At 37.3% G+C, this 22,057-nt stretch overlaps 1 protein-coding gene across 2 annotated transcripts in view; it reads right to left on the bottom strand.

The window, feature by feature from the left end:
- Positions 1-748: 748 nt before the first annotated feature.
- The window catches only part of LOC108700150 (ribosomal protein S6 kinase alpha-6), a 50,709-nt gene continuing 29,400 nt past the window's right edge, over positions 749-22,057 (bottom strand). For both annotated transcript variants that reach the window (XM_018233062.2, XM_018233063.2), the window contains exons 16-22: positions 20,636-20,725; positions 20,346-20,507; positions 18,587-18,748; positions 15,101-15,177; positions 12,173-12,290; positions 9,740-9,880; positions 749-6,417 (exon numbers count right to left, since the gene is read on the bottom strand). In XM_018233062.2, the coding sequence (XP_018088551.1) occupies positions 6,292-6,417; positions 9,740-9,880; positions 12,173-12,290; positions 15,101-15,177; positions 18,587-18,748; positions 20,346-20,507; positions 20,636-20,725 (876 nt within the window). In that variant the 3' untranslated portion in view covers positions 749-6,291. The remainder of the gene's footprint in view (positions 6,418-9,739; positions 9,881-12,172; positions 12,291-15,100; positions 15,178-18,586; positions 18,749-20,345; positions 20,508-20,635; positions 20,726-22,057) is intronic.

Below are 22,057 nucleotides of genomic sequence, written 5' to 3'. Positions count from 1 at the left end.
ATGGCTATAGACTAATGGGAATGCAGTGGTCAGGATTGCTCCATCTCTCAATATAAATTTTGTTGCATTTATCTGTCACTGACAGTGTCATGGACTCCATTTTCAGGTATTCATTTCACTACTTTCATTAACAATCAAGGAAATAACAGAAACCCAGTCTTGCTTTCTGGCAGATATTGCAAATGTACTCCTCATATCACAGTTTGCGCGCCCCAGGACAAAGCAGAAATAATCACAATTTCCCTGGATGGCTACACTGCTGATTCGCATGCATATCTATCTTCATCTACTACTTTATTGGTAGTTAAAATGTTAAATAAGCCATTAGGTGAACTTTTGGTCATCACTTTTTTAACAAGTGTCCATGCAAGTGCGATACAAGGTTTTTAACTGGAGGATTGTTTATGACAACATCTTGAGCAAACAAATATTTCCATTTTGCGCTTTCTTTTAGGATTTAAGTATATATTTTTTAAGATAAGTCAAGCTGGCTCCGTAGACTTTGTTGTATGATCCAACTGATTAACCACCTTGCGGTTTGATAGAAGATCAGCACATGAAATTAAAAAAGGGTGGTTGACTTTTGCCCTTGAGCAGCAATTCCAATAGTGTTGAACATGGACTGCCCAAAACTGTGTGTTGTTGCATGAGAGTTGGTTAGAAAGAATAAAAGAACTGATTTTCATGCGACAATCTTAAGACAAAAAGTGACAACAGTAAGTCAGAAGAAAACGTAACCAGCAAAATATGTAGTATAATGTGAAATTTTATGGCAATATATACATAGCTAAAAGAAAAAACATCTTAAACATTCTAAAAAATAAACAAAAAAACAGAATAAATACATTATGATACAAATTCACAATATGCTTATAGAAGGAGCCGGTGATAATTACAGAACATCAGTTGAAGTACCCAAGACAACACGTAACTGCTTTGCACTTTATCTTTACATAATGCCCTTTCATGGCTTGATGGCCAGCACCATGCTAAAACCACAATCCATACATCAGTGCAAGAATGTAAAAGTGCAAACAGACTAAAACATCTCAGTCAGAAGTCAGGAGTGTCCATCATATCTTTATCTAAACAGACAATACAGAACAGGTTTCGAATTTGTACATGTCTTCAAAATTACGTTACAGTGGTAGAGTGGTTTCAATGTGACCAACATGAAATTCGTTTTGAGATGATCTACTCTATGAATTCCATAACCAACATATTGCAGTGCCAAGCTGAATGATGCTTGAATGTCCTTTGCTATTACATACAGTTAACCAGACTGCTCTTTATATTGGTTTGAAGCAGCCCTGAACCCTATTTTAACACTAAGGGGCAGATTTATCAAGGTTCAAATTGTAAATTCTAATTTTAATTTTCAAGTTGGATTTTTGGTCAAAACGCACAAATTTGAGTTGGGAATAATCCAAACCTGAATTTGAGATTTATCATACCTGGACCCTGGAAACAAATCGAAATTTGATGATTTGCCACTTAAAACCTGCTGAAAAGAGCTCCAGTGACCCATTTGAAGATGTTAATAACCTTCCTGATATTCAAATTTTTTTTCAGAGAAAAACTAGATTCTATTCGAATATCGAAGTCATTCGAGGTAAAAAAAAACCTAACATTCGACCTTTGATAAATCAGCCCCTTTACTAAATCAAAGTGAGGGGAAACAAAATTCTCTACAAAAACGACCACGTCTGTAATCTGAGTTTGGGAGAATTTTGTGAAGAACTGATTTTCACAGGTTAATCAATATGCCGCTTACGGAGTTAAAATAGGGGAACACTATGCATATACATAGCATGCAAACGAGCATGCAGTAGAAGTATAAATTGGATTTAAAAATAAAAGCAGATGGGTACATTCATATGCAAACCAAATGCAATTGCTTAAAAAGAGGAGTTGCCAAACAGTTATGCCATTGAATGTCACCATGCAGAACCAAAGCTTCAATTCAGGCATGACAATTTAGAGTGGCTAATTTACAAGATTACACTGAGACTGGCTCTGAGAAACCTTTGGGCTACGAGAGTTGAACATGGTAGTCTCACTTCAAGGTAACTTTCATAATAAAGTCAGATTTGCTTTAAACACTACAAGAGCAATTCAGCCAACATCTCAGACTGTGCAAACCCCAAAATTGAATGAACCACATTATAATGCTAAAGCTATTCATATATATTGCTTAGTCGGACTGGGTTCAAATAAGCCTAATTATCCGTAAAAAGAAGAAAAGTAACCTAGAGCTCACACGCACAGTTACACACACCCTACACACAATTATACATACAATATATAATTATTTGGTGGAGAAAGGAGACACATTTTAATAAAGCTAAGTTGTGGGGTTCATCACAGGTAATAGAGACATATTCATGATCACATTACTAAACCAGAAAAGCTCAGCCCCAAAAACAAATACTCCAAATGAATGTTAAAAAAAATGAATATCCATCATTTTATGTCTTGTGGTGGGGAAAACGAGGTTGATCAAGTAAAGAAATTCATAGGCTGCTTCATCTAAAAGGCATAAAAGAACTAGGAATTTAGAAGGTGAATACAATACATTATGATCTCTGCATAGAGTTACAATTCTGTTATTTTATCATTTACATTAGTAATTAGTAAAACGGCTATTGATTAAAATCTAGGCCTTTGTTCAGCCTACATAAATGTCTCAGCTGCATAAAAGGGTTACAGGATGAAACTGCTTCACAGTTCAGAAAGTCAGAATGAAGGCAAGAATTGTGATTAAAAATGATCAAGTGTTTTCGATTGCAGGGGCCCTTGCACAGACTTTGTGGTCCTCTTTCAAATCCAGTTAAAAGGTTTCTCTTACCGGTTGTAAACAAAAACAACTCTGGTTCTGATCGGTTCTGGATTACTGATCCCAACGGTAAAATCTGTCCCATCGAGGAAAGGTTAAAAGGCACCAAGCATGACTTGCTGTTAAGCAAGGACAAAATAAAGCACGATGGCAACAGTTAAACTAACAGAGATTTCAGCATTTAGCATAGTTCCATGCAGCTGGAAGCTAATGGGTCAGATGTGCCCACGGCTCAATTGACTTCTTTGTAGAAGATCATTTTCATAGAATTCACCCCATAAATATTTGCCTATCATGAGTAAAATATTGGATAGCACTGACTAAGTCCAAAGCTCGCTCTACTTACCTTGGTAATTAGGTGAGCTCTAATAAGTCAGAATCTAAGGGTTTAAAACTAGCGAGCTATATCAAACTGAACTCTAGTGCCACTTTGTATATCAATCCATGCTGTTCATTGCAAGAGGGACTTTTTTAACCAATGTTTCCAAATTGTTAAATATGAAATGCTTGATAGTTTTTTTTATTCATTGGCTACCATTGTCAACACTTGGTTAGAAAAATTAGTATTGGAGATTGGCCGCTTAATTTATATTTTCTACCTTCCCTCACTATAAAAAGTCCGCCTATTGATAATTTCTTTAGTAGACAGTCAATGTAAGGACACTTACTACATTAGCTCCTTTCAGTGCTGCTCTTCCATATATGTGTACATTATATATAAACAGAGACCACACCTAACATCTTATCTTCAGTGCATTCATTATATCATTTAAGGGTCTCAGAGACCCAAACCAACACGCTAACAACTATATTAAAAATAAACGCTGAAAATAAGCCATTGGGTTGGGTTTTAGGTTTGAATAGAACACCATTAGTTAGCCATTTCATTTCTAGCAGGTTCTGAAGATAACAGCTAGAATTTAAAGGCATAACCAAAGCAAGTCAACTAGTTCACTTTCCTGTAAACATTCTTTAGCCCATCTGTCTTGGCAGGTCTGAGTAAAAACAGCCGATATCTGGGTAATGAAGCAGATCATTTATACATTGATTAAAAACAGAGTTCTGGACAATGCCCCTTACAAGGATTCGTTCAGTGTCCCAGTGCCTTGTAAGGCACCACCAAGTGAATATCCGATCCCGGTGTATTTGAGCAATGATTTGCCTCTTTTTTTTGTTTAAAAATAAACACTAGTTTCAGCAAGCAGATTTAATAAGGGGAAGGTGTCTAAAGCATTTGTAACCTGATGAACAATTCTACTTCTCTGAAATCTCCAATATAACTGGTCATTAAAATATAACCAAAAACACAGTATTCAGGTATACATCATTTTAAAGATGACTTGTGGGGTCTTGCTCTACAGACAGATCAATACAGACGTAATCAATAAAACACTTTCTCACAGTTTTCAAAGGTGCACAGATCAGATCTTGCATTTCCAAACAATAAAAGCCCTTGATATCTTTCAAGTATTTTAAATAACGCAAACACATAAAACATACATTTGGCCCCTAAACATTCAAAACAAATGGCACGAGGAACAATATATAGAGTACAACACGCATTATGGTATTCTTGCAGGCAGTAACATTCAAGCAAAACATCAGAAAACAGATACATTCTATACAATTTAAAACTTTATGTTTTTTTCCAAACAACTCTGGACACCATCTGAATTAGGAGTGGCTCTCTGCAAACTAAATTTCTAAGGCTTATGTTGCACAGCGGTTTTGCAGGGAACCTACTATACCCTGTATGTCTCCAGTAATAAGAATGCAATCCCCTTGTCACTGTGCATATGGGACGGATTTCTGCTGGAAAATGTGCATCCACCCCATGAAGGCAGTCGCCAGCAGAGAAACCGTTTAGCTATAGAGGCCCTTGCATAGACTTCCCTTACATATTTTGAGGTTAATCAGGGATATGCAGAAAGTATTAATCACTTAAGTGTTTAGGTTAATACTTACATATTTTAAGATGGGGGCACATCACAAAAGTAAAAACATGCAGTTGAAAATAATCAGCTAGAAGAGTTAAAGCCTGAAGTTTTAGGCAGCAGAGACATCTCTTTTGATGTAAAAGACAATGCTAGGTGACCCTCTGAAACAACTCAAAAACACCATTATGATAGACCAACACGGCTACTTACAGAGACAGAATGACTATATATATATATATATATATATATATATATATATATATATATATATATATATATATATATATATATATATATATATATATGCACACACACAAATGTTCATTAACTAGTGGGGAGAGACTGCGTCTGTGTTATAACTTGGTCAGCCTCTGTCCAGTGTAAGGGTAGGACTACACATACGTTTTCCGTGCAAACCGACGCAATGTGACAAATCGCATGCGACAGAAATAAGGCAAGAGAGAAATGTTGAATGATGTTGTAGCGTTGATCTGACGAGACACGACTGTCGGACGCAGAGTCTTCATCTGACAGTCGTGTCGCGTTGGATCAACGCTGCAACTTCATTGGACAATGCATTCGCTTACCTTATTTCAGTCGCATGCGATTTGTCGCAGCGCGTTGGATCGCGCCGAAAAAAACTCTGTATTCCTACCCTTATTGTTTCAAAACTCCCGTCGCTATCCTGACTTTTTTCTTTATGTAACAGACAGCTATAACTAGCTAACATTTTACATTTTCAAGCCAGGTTCTTGATTTTTATTTTGGTTTTTAATAATATTCAGTTCTACAAAAATATAATTTAACCTACTTGGTAAAAAAAAGCAATGAATGGTACCTTCAACATAACAAAAACAAATATTGAGCCATTAGTACAACAGGTACAAACATAATACAACATATTTATGTACAGTTTAACCCATGGACAATTTAAACTACTGCAACTCCACAGCAAAGTCTTGTGCAGAAAAACTCTTTGAATCTTAGGGGAAAGGAGCAAGCGCTAGGTAGCAGATTTCACGTATGGCAGCCTGCTAAGAAGCAAAGGTTTCCATAAAGCAGAGATATAATAACCAGGCTTTTACAGCACCCACTATTTCAGGAAAAAATCAATATGTGGGATTAAGCCCCCAGTATCCATTAGATGTACAAATTAGGGCACAGATCTGCTCCACCAATCACATTTTTAACGGTATGAGACCAGGTATTTGTGCAGAGAAGGAAGAATTAAAACCAGCTTCTTGTTTAACCTCTGTCAAAAAAAAGTCAGAAAAGCAACATCTCTCTCTAGTTTAATTGGGTTCAGAAAAATGTTGCCGTTCTGCCGTATGTACCCTGATATATTTAAATAAAAATCACTAGCTTTACAAAAAGCACAGAATGAATCAAAACAAAAATGTGTCTTCCATAAGAGACATATACATAATATTCAAGTAATACAGATTTTAACTGCCTTTCAACCACAGGCTGGGAATACATCTCCCAAGCTTCAATTTGGCAACGAAGCTTGAAAATGAGCTACAAGTCTGTTGAAGTTCTCTTTTTCATACTGCGACGCTGTGCTAAGTTGGAGGCTGCAACAGGTTCAAGAATGGGTTGAAACGTCTTTTGATTCAGAGCAGAATATGTTGCAGCCATTGCTCCCTGAAGAAAAGGTAAAATAAATTACTTCACAAAATATAGTGGGGCTCATTTATCAACACTGGGAAAATTTGCCCATGGGCAGTTACCTATAGCAACCAATCAGTGATTAGCTTTTAAAAGCCAGCTGCAAGTAGAACAATGAATTCAGCAATCTGATTTGTTGCCATGGGTTACTGCCGTGTACGTCAGTTGTGGTATTAAAAGATGAAATTGTAATTTTATTTTAAGGTTCCACAAGTAGAAGTGATTAAACAATTGCAACTTTAGTAAAGTTTGCCATTGCTATAGGATCTACGTGGTTCCCTCCTATGATAGTTGATTTGTGCACTCTTTTGACCAAGAACACTCCTGCATTATTTCTCTAAGCATTTTAAAGAAACAGTTTAGTGTAAAAATAAAAACTGGATAAATAGACTGTGCAAAATAAAAAAAAATTATCCGATATAGCTAGTTAGCCAAAAATGTAATCTATAAAGGCTGGAGTGACTGGATGTGTAACATAATAGCCAGAATCCAATTTCCTGCTTTTCAGTTCTCTAACTCTGAGTCAGTCAGTCACTTGAAGGGGGGTCACATGGGACATAACTGTGAATTTGTAATTGATCCTCAGCATTCAGCTCATATTCAAAAGCAACAGTTATGACCCATATGACCGCCCTCTCAAGTCACTGAAACCAGTAGAAACCAAGAGAGCTGAAAAGCAGGAAGTAGTGTTCTGTTCTGTTAGACATCCAGTCACTCCAGCCTTTATACATTACATTTTTAACTAACTAACTAAATTAGAAACATTTTCTATTTTGCACAGGCTATTTACCCAATTTTTATTTTTGCAATTCCTTTAAAGATATGTATGTGAAGATTTTAATTCATCCAGGTCATGATATACAGTAAATAGTAGAGTTAAAGGAGAACTATAGCTTACCAAAAGAAGTAGGCTAGAAATGCTGCACATAATTTAAGCAATTCTGTACCAGCCCAAGACAACCACAGCCCTTTAGAAGTGACGATCTGTGCCTCTAAAGATGCTCCAGTAGCTCCCCATCTTATTTTCCTCTGATTCACTGCACATGCTTTGTGCCATCAGTTACTGAGTTTAGGGTCAACGTACAATATACAAATATATATAACATAAATGTCACAATTTAAGTTGGAATCGTAAATAATAGATTATTAGTAGATGCCAGCTCAGAAACCAGCACAATTTGCATCAGAATTTAATAATCAGCTCTGTAGGATAAGCTTATAAAGACAGGCAAACATTTTCTGCTTGATGAATTGCGACAACCTCTAAGCTTAGCTTCTCAACACTGAGCATGTGCAGACAATGCTAGCAGAATTCAATATGAAAAACTCCTGTGACAACTTTGAAGCCCTGGATCATTACTACTATAGAGATGTTGTACCTTTAGGCTTGGTCAATAAATTCAGTCACAGTATAGTATTTCTAGCTACAGTGGTGTGAAAAACTATTTGCCCCCTTCCTGATTTCTTATTCTTTTTGCATGTTTGTCACACAAAATGTTTCTGATCATCAAACACATTTAACTATTAATCAAAGATAACACAAGTAAACACAAAATGCAGTTTTTATTATTTAGGGAGAAAAGAAATCCAAACCTGTGTGAAAAAGTAATTGCCCCTGAACCTAATAACTGGTTGGGCCACCCTTAGCAGCAATAACTGCAATCAAGCGTTTGAGATAACTTGCAACGAGTCTTTTACAGCGCTCTGGAGGAATTTTGGCCCACTCATCTTTGCAGAATTGTTGTAATTCAGCTTTATTTGAGGGTTTTCTAGCATGAACCACCTTTTTAAGGTCATGCCACAACATCTCAATAGGATTCAGGTCAGGACTTTGACTAGGCCACTCCAAAGTCTTCATTTTGTTTTTCTTCAGCCATTCAGAGGTGGATTTGCTGGTCTGTTTTGGGTCATTGTCCTGCTGCAGCACCCAAGATTGCTTCAGCTTGAGTTGACGAACAGATGGCCGGACATTCTCCTTCAGGATTTTTTGGTAGACAGTAGAATTCATGGTTCCATCTATCACAGCAAGTCTTCCAGGTCCTGAAGCAGCAAAACAACCCAGACCATCACACTACCACCACCATATTTTACTGTTGGTATGATGTTCTTTTTCTGAAATGCTGTGTTACTTTTACGCCAGATGTAACGGGACGCGCACCTTCCAAAAAGTTCAACTTTTGTCTCGTCGGTCCACAAGGTATTTTCCCAAAAGTCTTGGCAATCATTGAGATGTTTTTTAGCAAAATTGAGACGAGCCTTAATGTTCTTTTTGCTTAAAAGTGGTTTGCGCCTTGGAAATCTGCCATGCAGGCCGTTTTTGCCCAGTCTCTTTCTTATGGTGGAGTCGTGAACACTGACCTTAATTGAGGCAAGTGAGGCCTGCAGTTCTTTAGATGTTGTCCTGGGGTCTTTTGTGGCCTCTCAGATGAGTTTTCTCTGCGCTCTTGGGGTAATTTTGGTCGCCGGCCACTCCTGGGAAGGTTCACCACTGTTCCATGTTTTTGCCATTTGTGGATAATGGCTCTCACTGTGGTTCACTGGAGTCCCAAAGCTTTAGAAATGGCTTTATAACCTTTGAAATTGAACTTAGGTGTGATAAACCACAGTTAAGTTATTTTTTAACAAGGAGGGCAATCACTTTTTCACACAGGCCCATGTAGATTTGGAGTTTTTTTTCTCCCTTAATAACGTAAACCTTCATTTAAAAACTGCATTTTGTGTTCAATTATGTTATCTTTGACTAATAGTTAACGGTTTTTGATGAGCAGAAACATTTAAGTGTGACAAACATGCAAAAGAATAAGAAATCAGGAAGGGGGCAAATAGTTTTTCACACCACTGTATATTCTTTTGCAGGGGTTAGTTCTCCTTTAAGTCTACAGCAACCAGACATTCTGCATTTTCTTGAAAACACTTTAGCAATTATCAGAGTGACTTCTTCAGTTCATCGGAGTGGTAGGAAATCCCCCGACATTTAAACCCTTAAGGGAAGTAGGGTAGAAAAGTCATAGACATGCAGTCACAAGGTTTCCTGTTTAAACTCTGTATATACAGTATTTGAAATAGGGGTGTGCTTTTGCCTATTATATATTCTCCAAGAACACATGACCCCCTGTTCCCATCCCCCTATTAATAATAAGTGTGGGTCCCTAAATGGAAACAAATATCTAGAACCAGACAGGAGAACAAACTTTTTTATATGCATAAAATTAACATACAAATAATACTGCGATTTTGTCCTGATGAAATTAGATCTTAAAGAAAACATGCTTTACGATTCTCAGGCTGGAGGCTTTACCTTTACAAGATGAGGTGCATCGTGTCTGTTAAGTTGGTAATGTGGAAGCTGATCTCTACATGCAATCCAGGAATGTTTTAAAACTTTCTTAGCTGTATATCGCTGATGAGGATCGACATGAAGCATATGGGATAATAAGTCCTGCAAATGATAACATTGAAGAGGTAAATAGTTTGCTTTATAACAGAGGGTGGTTTCCCATGTTAAAAAGATAGTGCTTATGAATTTATTTGTGGTAGTAAATTGTGGCAGTAACAGCCATGTATCACACAGGAGGCTGAAATTGCAAAACTATAAGGTAAACAAAAAATTGAGATAAAACTTGCTAGTATTTTAATTTTTTTCTAAACGCTGCTAAGATCCTGGAGGACCACCTGCTTTAACCTTCAGTTTATCTCTCACATTTTGTCACTAACTGGGTTACTTATGAAAGATAAAGTAAAATTAAAATGTAATGTAGTGTTGTGCTTTGCTGGTAAAACTGGTGTTTTTGCTTCAGAAAGACTATTGTAGTTTATATAAACAAGCTGCTGTGTAACCATGGGGGCAGCCATACAAAGTAAAAAAGGCACAGGATACTCAGCAGATAACAGATAAGCTCTGTAGTAGATTCTTCACAACTTATTTGTTATCTGCCGTGTCTCCTGTGTGTGAATGGCTGCCCCCATGGCTACACAACAACTTGATTATATAAACTATAGTTGTGTTTCTAAAGCAAGCATATCAGTTTTACCAGAGCAGGGCAACAGCACATTATATGGCCATTCATTTAAAACACTTTCATTAATTTGGTGTTAAGGTTCCTTTAAATAGACAATGTTGATGATATGCTACAAAACAGAGTGAAAACCTCACATTTTATTATCTAATGTATTAGCCAATAAAAGGTGTGTAAAAAGAGATGCGCTGCACAAAATAACGTATATTTTTGCCAAAACTAACCTGGTAAAAGGTTAACTTCAGGGAGAATGTCTGTTGTTGCAGCAAGTAAGCTGTGTTAAAGGAAAACTATACCCCCAAAATGAACACTTAAGCAACAGATAGTTCATATCATATTAAGTGGTATATTAAAGAATCTCACCAAACTGGAATATTTATTTAAGTAAATATTGCCCTTTTACAACTTTTCCCTTGAACCACCATTTTGTGATGGTCTGTGTGCTGCCTCAGAGATCACCTGACCAGAAATACTACAACTCTAACTGTAACAGGAAGAAGTGTGGAAGCAAAAGACACAACTGTCTGTTAATTGGCTCATGTGACCTAACATGTATGGTTTGTTTGTGAGTACAGTTAATCCTACGATCCCAGGGGGCGGCCCTTATTTTTTAAAATGGCAATTTTATATTTATGATTACCCAATGGCACATACTACTAGAAAAGAGTATTATTATGAAAATGGTTTATTTACATGAAGCAGGGTTTTACATATGAGCTGTTTTATGCAATATCTTTTTAGAGAGACCTACATTGTTTGCGGGGTATAGTTTTCCTTTAATTTCCTTGCTTAAGGAAACCAGATAAATGGGTCCCTGGAGTGAATGGAGGAGAGCAGGGTGTTTGCAGTTGCCCAGCTGTAGGTAGCTGCTTGATTAGGCTGCAGTTGAGCAGCAAAAAAAAAAACTGTGGTATTATACCTCAGTGTTTCTGAGTTTTCTAATTTGTGATTATATTGCTGCCAGAAGGTGAACCTGGCCAGAAGCTGGTGAGCTGGTATCACTGGAGAGGAGGCTCAACAGGGCTTAGCGAGAAGCCCAGAATATTCCAGAACATAGAAGCCATACTGTATGATGAGAACCCCAGAGTGGGGGAAAAGTCTGGAATGTGTACTGTTTGAAACACTGTAGAAAGGAGTTCCTATACCATTTATGTTGGGAAGAGTTTATCCGAAATAAATCAGTGTTCTGCCTGAAGACGTGGTGTCCCTGTTTTTATGCTCCTGATACTACACTAACCTACCCATGATATCGAATTCCCTCAAAAACTGTGTGGACAAGCAGTAAAGCTTGACACAAAGCTTATTACTTACTCTATATTTTCTTGTTTTGATTTATGGCTAACACGGTTCAACACTCTACTTGTGTAGTAGCAGATATCTTCTCAGCTAACAAGTACTGTGTAAACAAGCAACAAGAAAACCCAGGCCTTGAGTATAATTTTGTAATATCAATTAAGCAAGGAAAGAGAAAACATTCAACCTAACAATTTCATTTAAACTCCACAGAGAACAGTGGATACATGTAATAACGGAGAATATCCTTCCACAAAGGGTGTGTCTGCAAACTAGGACTGCATCTATGACAGCCCAAATAGGGAAATTGTACTGGGGCAACAATTATTTGTGGGGTGCTATATGACGCTTATGTGAAACCCCTTTTATCTAACAATATTAAATACTAGGATTCTTAACACACAGGTACTTTAATATGATACCTTTGCAGGCTCTGAAACAGTGTCCCAGTTCCCTCCACTAAGTGAGAAGTTTCCGCTGCCTATCCGCAATAAGATTTCCTCAGGGGTATCATTGGGTCCGTTGGCAAAAGGAGTATAGCTGAAAAAGACAGGGTAACTGAATGTTAAAGGGATACTGTCATGGGAAATTATTTTTTTTTCAAAACACATCAGTTTTCCAGCAGAATTTGGCATGGCAATCCATTTCTCAAAAGAGCAAAAAGATTTATTTTTTACATTTTATTTTGAAATCTGACATGGGGCTAGATATAGTGTCAGTTTCCCAGCTGCTCAAAGTCATGTGACTTGTCTTTACTGCAAATTGGGATGATAGCACCCCCTCCCTCCCCAGTAGCCTAACAAAAGAACAATGGGAAGGTAACCAGATAACAGCTCCCTAACACAAGATAACAGCTGCCTGATAGATCTAAGAACAGCACTCATTAGTAAAATCCAGGTCTCACTGAAACACATTCAGTTACACTGAGTAAGAGAAGCAACAGCCTGCCAGAATGCGGTTCCATCCTAAAGTGCTGGCTCTTTCTGAAAACATATGACCAGGCAAAATGACCTGAGATGGCTGCCTACACACCGATATTACAACTAAAAAAAATACACTTGCTGGTACAGGAATGACATTTTTTATTGTAGAGTTATTTGCAGTGTAAACAGTGTAATTTAGAAATAAAAAATACAGCATAATAATCATGACAGAATTCCCTTTAAAAAAAGTACTCACTTTATGCGTGAATTGATAATTCAAGTTTTACTTTGACAAAAAAATATTAAAACATTGTGAAGAACCACAAGTGCATATTCTGTATAAATCATCACCTCTAAAAAACACATGGATAAAACAAAAACAAAATTACTGAAAATGTAACGCTGTTCTTCTGTCTACCTTGACATGCAGGGTCAACAGAAAGTAGTATTTCTGGACAGCTTGTGACATTAAAGTAACTTTTACAATTAGAATTATTGTGTGCAATATCTGAAATGTTGCCAATGTCAAACGAAACCATGCAGCACAAAAGAAAACAAAATTGTGCAAATTTTGTCTTAATGGGACAGAATATGACATTAACAACATTGTGGTTTATCTATATTTTCAGACTTATAAATAAACATATAAACACATATATATAGTTCTTTTGTCCTCTCCACTTACAAATTGCTCACATTATGCTTTGCCCTCACCATTACTAAAACACTGAACATCTGCCCTTACTTCAGCTTACATATTTTTTGAATTTCTCTCTTTTTGAATAAAGCAGGGGAACTACCACAAACTAAAGAGACATGCGTCAAGTTCATTCTTAAAAAGGCTACACTGGACCATCCTCTCTACCTCTCTAAATTAATGGAATGCCTGGTCTTTTCTGGTATTACTGACTTTCTGGGCACCCATAATCTGCTGGGCACCTATACAATCTGATATTCGACCCACCTTATGTAAAGTTGCAAATGATCACCAGACTGCCACATCTAAAGGACACTACTATATTCTCTGTAATCAATTTGCATCCTGGTTCTCTTCCTAGCTTTGCAACTGCTCCTCTTTCCCGGTTCAGCTTAGAGTAGGAATGCCCAAGGACTCTGTTATACCCTATTCTCTTTGTACACTCTCTCTTTAGGAGACATTATGTCTTCATTTGTGGTAGATGACCTTTAAGGTATCGTTTAGTATGTTATATAATGTTCAATTCCTAGAAACTTTGCATTTGGTCTTCATTCTGTATTTCTTAAAGTTTTCAGGTATTTGCTATCCTCTTCTGACTCTTTCTGCCTAACATTGACCCAAGCTAACAAAAAAATATTGCTCGGAGATGCTCCATTTTTATGTTTACCGATAACTGATCCTGCTAATCTATTCAAGTCATCTCCTACTAATATTCCAGTCTCTCATTGAAACCATTGCCTGGCTGCTATGGGAAAAAAGACCATAGCAACCAGCTGCTGAAATACCAGAATTGCAAGCAGCTAAGCAAAACTGAACTGAAAGAAAGAAAGAAAAAAAAAGACCAAATGCAAACTGTCTCAGACTTATACTGTCCATATCATACTAAAGTTAACTGGTCTTCATTATTTATTTCTTAAAGTTTTCAGTTATTTGCAATCCTTTTCTGCCTCTTTCAGCCTTTGAAATGGGGGTCATTGATCCCATCTACCATCTCGGTGATGCTCCACTTTTTTTGTTACTGTTAACTGCCCTTGCTTATCTATTAAAGACTTTTTCTATTAATATTCCAGTGTCTCATTCAAACCAGTGCCTTTGAGGTTTTCTCCAGCAACCATCTGCTGAAATTCCAAAATTGAAAGCAGCTAAGTAAAATCGAGCCGCAAAACAATAAGAGGGAAAAAAAAGAAGACCAAATGCAAACTGTCTCAGAATACCACTGTCTACATCAGGGGTGCCCAAAAGGTAGATCTACCAACTGGTGATAGAACTGCCCACAAACAGATTGTCTAAATCACCCTCCTGTTTCATGCTTTTCATTCACATAATTATGTTAAGGTCACATAAAAAAAAGAATTGTTTGTTAAATATAGCAATATACGTTTTCCCATTAATCAGTATTTAAGTAATATAAGGATATAATGCCAACAATAATGGGACAACATCACTAAAAGTAGACCTCACATTTGTGAAGTATGTGCACTCCTGGTCTGCATCATTTCACAATGAATTACCCCATTAAATACCACCTACATGCAGAGGATATCCTAATAAACCCAGATCTTTACCTGCCTCCTAGTTGTCTCCTCCTAGATGAACCAAAGTTACCTTAAACTCAACCTGGCTAAAACAGAGGTCATTGTCTTTCCACCAAACCTGGCTTGCTGCTGTGAATCCTAGTAGAACTTTATAAATACAGTCATGCATACATATTGCTAGATTTATTTGCTCACCCTGCTAACATTGTATACAGCAGGACACCTAGGCTCCAGATATCACATGCAGCATCATATCCTTGCCTCATTAGAACCTGAAAACCAAGGGAAGAAAAAAAAAAGACAGCATACAGTAAAATAAACATTATTATATATTTATGTTTCTTTGTTTTGCCCTGTGATTCCCATTAAACTTATAAAAAGGGGTGTTCAGTGTCGAGTGCAGTTGTGGTTAACTTACCCAGAAAAAAGGGGGGTCCAGGTGTTCAAGCAATTTGTTTGCAAATAGATAATCGTAAAGGGCTGCCACATACCAGACCACACTCCGTAAATTGATGTAGTAAAAAAAGTTTTATTGTAGCAAAAAACATCACAACAAAGCCTTATGCGTTTAGTGCCTTAGACGCACTTAGTCATAGGCTAAATTCCCATGTTGCTGAACTTGTTGCCAATTATGTTAAATGTGGGAAAATAGGGAAAAATTCTTAACAAAATGTTTTAATTTTTCTAAATAAATGCCACTGAAGTAAATGCAGTTACCATATGTACAGTTGTGTTCAGAATAATAGCAGTGTGTTTAGAAAAGTGAATAAAGCTCAAAATCTTTATAATAGCTTTTATTTCCATACACACAAATGCATTGGGAACACTGCAGAATTTCAAATCAAAACACGAAGAAAAATGTATCAGATTTGTGTTATTTCTTTACAGAAAGTGAAGGAAAGAGAATATTAGGCTGATAAAAAAATCTTCTTTACAAACTCAAACATTCACTGTATAAACGGATTTTGCTTTCCTTTGAATCACTAAACTAATATTTAAACGTTTAAAGGGCAACTAAAGTCTAAAATAGAATAATGTTAGAAATGCTGTATTTTGTATACTAAATAGAAACATGAACTTACTGCACCAGAAGCCCAATTAAATACATGATTTATGCTTTTAAAGTTGGCACAGGGGGCTGTCATCTTGTAACTTTGTTAAAAATCTTTGCAATACCAAGACTACGCACATGCTCATTGTGGTCTGGGCTTCAGTTGGGATGTTAAGCTTAGGGATCATCATAAATGATCAAAACAGCACAAGTCAAATAATTTCTGGCAGAAGCCGATACAGCAAGACTGATTAATAATCAAAATATACAGACTGCACTGGGTCTGTGGATACAAATCTACACAGTTGTTACAGGGAAACAAACAAAGCTGCTCGAGTTCTGGCAAGTAAGGTGGGGGGGGCTCCCCCCAGTCGTTTGAAAGTATGATTGTTTCCCTGCACAGCAGTTAGGGACCGTCTGAAGTTTCCTAACTGCAGCTGTCAGAGCAAGTAAAACGAAGGGCGAATTTCACTGCATACAGGTTTCTAATAAAAATGGTACACATTTTTTTAATTAAAGTATATTGGAGATAGGTTTCTTTTAAAGAAAGTAAAAATGGGATTTTATGTTTTTGCATTTACATCCCCTTTAACAACTTTCTGAGAACTGCTGCACATCTGTGTTGCATGGAGTCAACCAACTTCTGGCACTTGCTACATTCCAAAATCCTTCTACATTTCTTTCCTCAGAAACAGCAATTTCAATGTCACCCCACAAGTTTTCTATTGGATTAAGGTCCGGGGATTGGCCTGGCCACTCTAACGTTAATCTTAAGGGTCTTGAACCAAGATGTTGCGCGCTTACTGGTCTGTTTGGGTTGCTGTCTTGTTGAACCATGCATTTCAAGGGCATTTCCTCTTCCGCATAAAGCAACATGACCACTTGAAGAATTTTGATGTATTGAAACTGATCCGTGATCCCCTGTAGGCGATAAACTGGGCCAACACCAAAGTATGAGAAACATCCCCATATCATGATGTTTGTGCCACAATACATCACGGTCTTCACAGTGTACTGTGGCTTGAATTCAGTGTTTGGGGGACGTCAGCCAAACTGTCTGCAGCCCGCAGACCCAAAAAGAACAATCTAGCTTTCATCAGTCTACAAAATGTTTCCACCATTTCTCTTTATGCCAGTCAATGCGACTTTGTGGGGCTTCTTGTCGATAGCTTTGCTTCACATAGGCGTCTTCTAATTGTAACAGAAATCACAGATAAGGTTAGACCTTCTTTGATCTTCCTGGAGTTGATCTTTGGCTGATTCTTTGCCATTTTGGCTATTCATCTATCCATTTGAATGGTAGTTTTCCGTTTTTTGCCACGTCTTTCAGGTCTGGGTTGCCATTTAAAAACATTTTAGATCATTTAGCTAAGCAGCCTATAATTTTCTGCACTTCTTTATATGTTTTCCCCTTTCCAGTCAAAGTATGATGTTCTGAACAATGTCTGGAACGACTAATTTTACTTTTTCAGAGAAAATGCACTATAACCAGCATGAACAACATTTGCTGCCTTCCTTCCTTAAAGGAGAATTCAATCTGTTCTGAAAAAAAACCCGTACCCCCCCACCCCAGGTAGAACCCCCTCCCTCCTCCCCCAGGCTAACTACACCCCCCCCCCGGGGAGATGCCCCATACTTACCCCTCGCCGCAGATTCTTCCAGCAAAGTTCCACGCGTCCATCTTCTGTGTCTTCTGTAAGCTGACTGCGAGAGTATGGGGCATCTCCCTGGGGGGGGGGGTGAAATTAGACTGGGGGGAGGGAGGTCTACCTGGGGTGGGGGGTAGGGATTTCTCCTTTAAATAAGAATAAATGACCTCACTAACTGAACTCCACACTGCTATTATTTTGAACAAGCCTCAATGAATGATTCAATTATACAGAATCAGCAGCATGCATGTCATGACTGTTGGATCTGTTGTTGTCCTATTACTCTACTATACACCTACTACTAAGTTATTTTCCATGTAGAAATATAACTTCTACCAAAAACAGTGACTTAGGTTAGTGATTTCGGACTGCTATTATTCTGAACACAATTGTGTGTTGAAGTGCTTACTCTTTCTGAAAGCACGTGGCCAGGCAATTTGACCTGAGATGGTTGCCTACATACCAATATTACAACTAAAAACATATATTTATTGGTTCAACAATAACATTTTAAATGGTAGAATGAATTACTTTCAATGTAGACCATGTGATATAAACTATCCCATAACATTTACAACAGAATCCCTTTATATGTTGCAAATAAAAAACGTTAAAAGTAAAGTAGAAATAAACGGTTGCAAATGTTAGCATTGCAGTTGGCGTCAAACCCTCATTCTATTCAGAAATCACTCCTGTCGCACTGTGTAATAGAATTGAGCAGGGAAGTTCAGAAGATGCTTCCAGTTTCAGTTTATTAAACGTTTGCCCTTCAGTTCATGGCAAGTCTCCAGTTAAAAATCCATGATAGCAGAAGTGCAATTTTGCAAATTTAAATACACCAACGTCCAGAGCCATATTGTAAAATGTAAATTACCAAAAAAAGAACTCTGAGCAACTGGAATGTTGTACAGCTTGGTATAAGCATCAAGCATAATTATTTCCAAGACAGGCATTTTTAAAAAACAAATGATTGTAACATACCTCAGGTGCCACAAAATTGGCAGTGTAACACGGCGTCAAAAGCAGACCATTGTCTCCCCGCAGTTGCTTGGCAAACCCAAAATCACATATTCTTATAGAGTCTGCGTTGCTAGAGTCATCCATGTAGAGAATGTTGCTGGGTTTAAGGTCACGGTGAACAACCTGACATATAATCATGCATAAAGAAAAAAAGCTACAATTAATAAATTAAGAAAACCCCTTTGTACTTTCTGAAGTATTTAAGTGCTCTTTAATGCTTATAATTAAAAAACAAAAAAAAAAATTTCCTTTTTTAATACCCTTTCCTTAAGTAATACATAATATCCTTAAGCTCTTTGCCTAAACATGAAAAGTAAGATTTTTAATAAAATATGTAATCAAGGAGGGGTGTTGACAAACTGCAGATTCTGCACAGATATATTATTTTAGATTGCTTGAACCCTTGTGGATTAAGGCCCTGTCACTCTGTATATTGCTGAAATAATCAGCAATAAAAAGCAACTCCAAGTTACCTTGGTAAAGCTTGGTTTCACTTCCACGATACTATAAATTTCAGTTTGGCTTAGCCATTTAAAGGAACAGTAACACCAAATAATGAGTGTTTTAAAGTAAATCTAAATATTATGAATATAAATTACGGTTGCCCTGCACTGGTACAACTGGTGTGTTTGCTTCTGAAACTCTACTAAAGTTTATATAAACAAGCTGCTGTGTAGCCATGGGGGTAGCCATTCAAAGCTGAAAAATGATAAAAGGCACAGGATATACAGCAGATAATAGATACGATCTATAGCATACAACAGGATTCTTCAGAGCATTTCTGTTATCTACCGTGTATCCTGTGCTTGAATGGCTGCCCCCATGGCTACACTGCAGCTTGTTTATATAAACTATAGTTGTGTTTCTGTAGAAGACACCAGTTTTAGCAGTGCAGGGCAACAGTACATTATATTTACATTACTTAAAACACTTATTTTTTGGTGTTACTGTTTCTTTAACTGGGCACGTTGCAATGTATATAGGTCTCCCGTTATATAACGGTTGATCATTTGACTTTCTGGTATCATATTCTCTATTTGGAATTACTACTGCTAAAAACTGTGGGAAAGAGCAAAGGCACACTCTGATAATCTTTTGTAGAAGTGATATATACTGGCTTCGGAAGTGTATTATTGCTTGTTTAACTTTAGTTAAGTGGTTGCTGTGGATGCAAGTAACCATCAATGTGCAATAAAAGTAAAAGTATATATATATATAATTTGAAATGGTAGTTTCTCAAAGTACCATTACACACAACAAATGGGCCCAATATACACATAATGGTGGGAAAAAGGGGAAGGGATGACATCCATCACCACAACATCATTCAACAGTGACTATAATGGTACTTTGAAAAAGGCTAGATTGCTGGCCGTGCCCAGTAATAATATAAATATAAATATATATATATATACACACACATATATTTTAAATATATACACACATATATTTTAAATATATATATACACACACACAGTTATGTTTGCACTTTAATTCGGTCTTATATTGATGAGGGTGCTGGGTTCAAAAGGACCCGCACTCCAAAGTCAACGAACCATCATTTCTTTGGATGGAGTGCAGGTCCTTTATATATATATATTTATATATTTTTAATAATGCATATCCCTCATAGTGCAGGACAAAAGACACTTTCAGAAAAAAGTGATCAGCACCACCTGGCAAAATAAAAGTATAATTACACATGACGTTCACCACCTACTCCTTGACAGTGTAAGTAGTCTACAGTTTTGGTGATGGTGTACAGCACAGCACTGGCTTCACGTTCTGAAAAATATTTCTGCCTAAGTATCCGATCAAGCAATTCTCCTCCTTTCATCAGCTCCGTAACGAGATAAACATATCTGCCATTGTCGTCGTACACCTGGGAATGAAAAAAGGTCAAATATAAAAAATACCACCATTAGTCTGTGTATTTAATTAATTGGAAAGATCAGAGAAGTTCACAGCCTTTCAAATCAATACACTTACAACATTTTTGTAGGTACTTACATCTTTTAATGTTATAATATTTGGATGCTGTCCATAACGCATTAGAATTTCAATCTCTTCTGACGGATCTCTCTTACTTTTATCTATGATCTACAATGAATAATTACAGTATATTATAAAATATACAGAAACTCAGTTTAAAAAGAAAATTTAAAAAAAAAATGCTTCTTTTTTTAGGCTGCTGGGGGGAAAGGGAGGTGGTAATATCACTCCGGCTTGCAGCGCAGCAGTAAAGAGTGACTGAAGTTTATCAGAGCACAAGTCACATGATTGGGGGCAGCTGGGAAACTGACAATATGTCTAGCACCATGACAAATTTCAAAATGAAATATAAAAAAAATCTGTTTCCTCTTTTGAGAAATGGATTTCAGTGCAAAATTCTGCTGGAGCCGCACTATTAACTGATGCGTTTTGAAAAAAACATGTTTCCCCATGAGGCAGAAAGATGAGACACCAAAGAACACCAAAGACACGTGGGTTAGGAACCTATCAGATAGGGTACTAACTCAGCTGGAAAAGGACGTGCTAGCCAAGGGGTTAAACTATGCAGTGACACCACAACACATCCCAGTAGTTGAACTCATCACAGCCACAGAATCTGCTATCAAAAATAATCACTTGAACAAGGAAGAAGCAGAACAACTCCGGCTAGAAGTGTCAGCTGCTTTGGCAAGTGCCAGAACACCTCACTCTAACCTTAGTACACAAGAGAGGAGAGCGCTCAGTTCTCTGATTAGGGACCCGAACATCACTATCCTGCCAGCAGATAAAGGGAGATGCACAGTTGTGCTCAACACAACTGACTACAACTGCAAGATAACCACTCTACTCAGTGATAGCAATACATATGAGAAAGACCCAACCAGCGGTTACAAGAAAAAGGTAATAGGTTGCCTACAACAACTTGAAAAGGAGAAAGCCATTGATCGAGTTTTATACCACCGCCTGTACCCCAGAGAAGCCACACCATGTTTATACAGACTCCCCAAGATACACAAAGAAGGAGCCCCACTAAGAACCATTGTAAGCAGCATAAATTCAGTGACATACAACATTGCAAAATTCTTGGCTAACATATTAGCCCCGTTGGTAGGCAATACAGTGCATCATATCCAGAATGCCAAGGAGTTTGTAACCAAGATTCACGGCGGTACACTAGAGGCAGAAGAAACAATGGTGTCATATGATGTCACTTCTTTGTTCACATGTATACCTACTACAGAGGCAACTGAGACTGTAAGAAATCGACTGCAACAAGATAACACCCTCAGCAGCAGTCCCAACCAAGTATGTTTGTTGCTAGATTTGTGTTTTAACACCACATACTTCATGTACAAGAGCCTTTTTTATAGACAGAAACATGGCTGTGCAATGGGTTCTCCAGGTCTCTCCTACTGTAGCAAACCTGTACATGGAGGAAGT

The sequence above is a fragment of the Xenopus laevis genome, chromosome 8S (genome assembly GCF_017654675.1).
Source record: "Xenopus laevis strain J_2021 chromosome 8S, Xenopus_laevis_v10.1, whole genome shotgun sequence".
Lineage (NCBI taxonomy): Eukaryota > Metazoa > Chordata > Amphibia > Anura > Pipidae > Xenopus > Xenopus laevis.
Note: the sequence above shows the minus strand (reverse complement) of the source record. Positions and strands in the feature narration are given on the sequence as shown.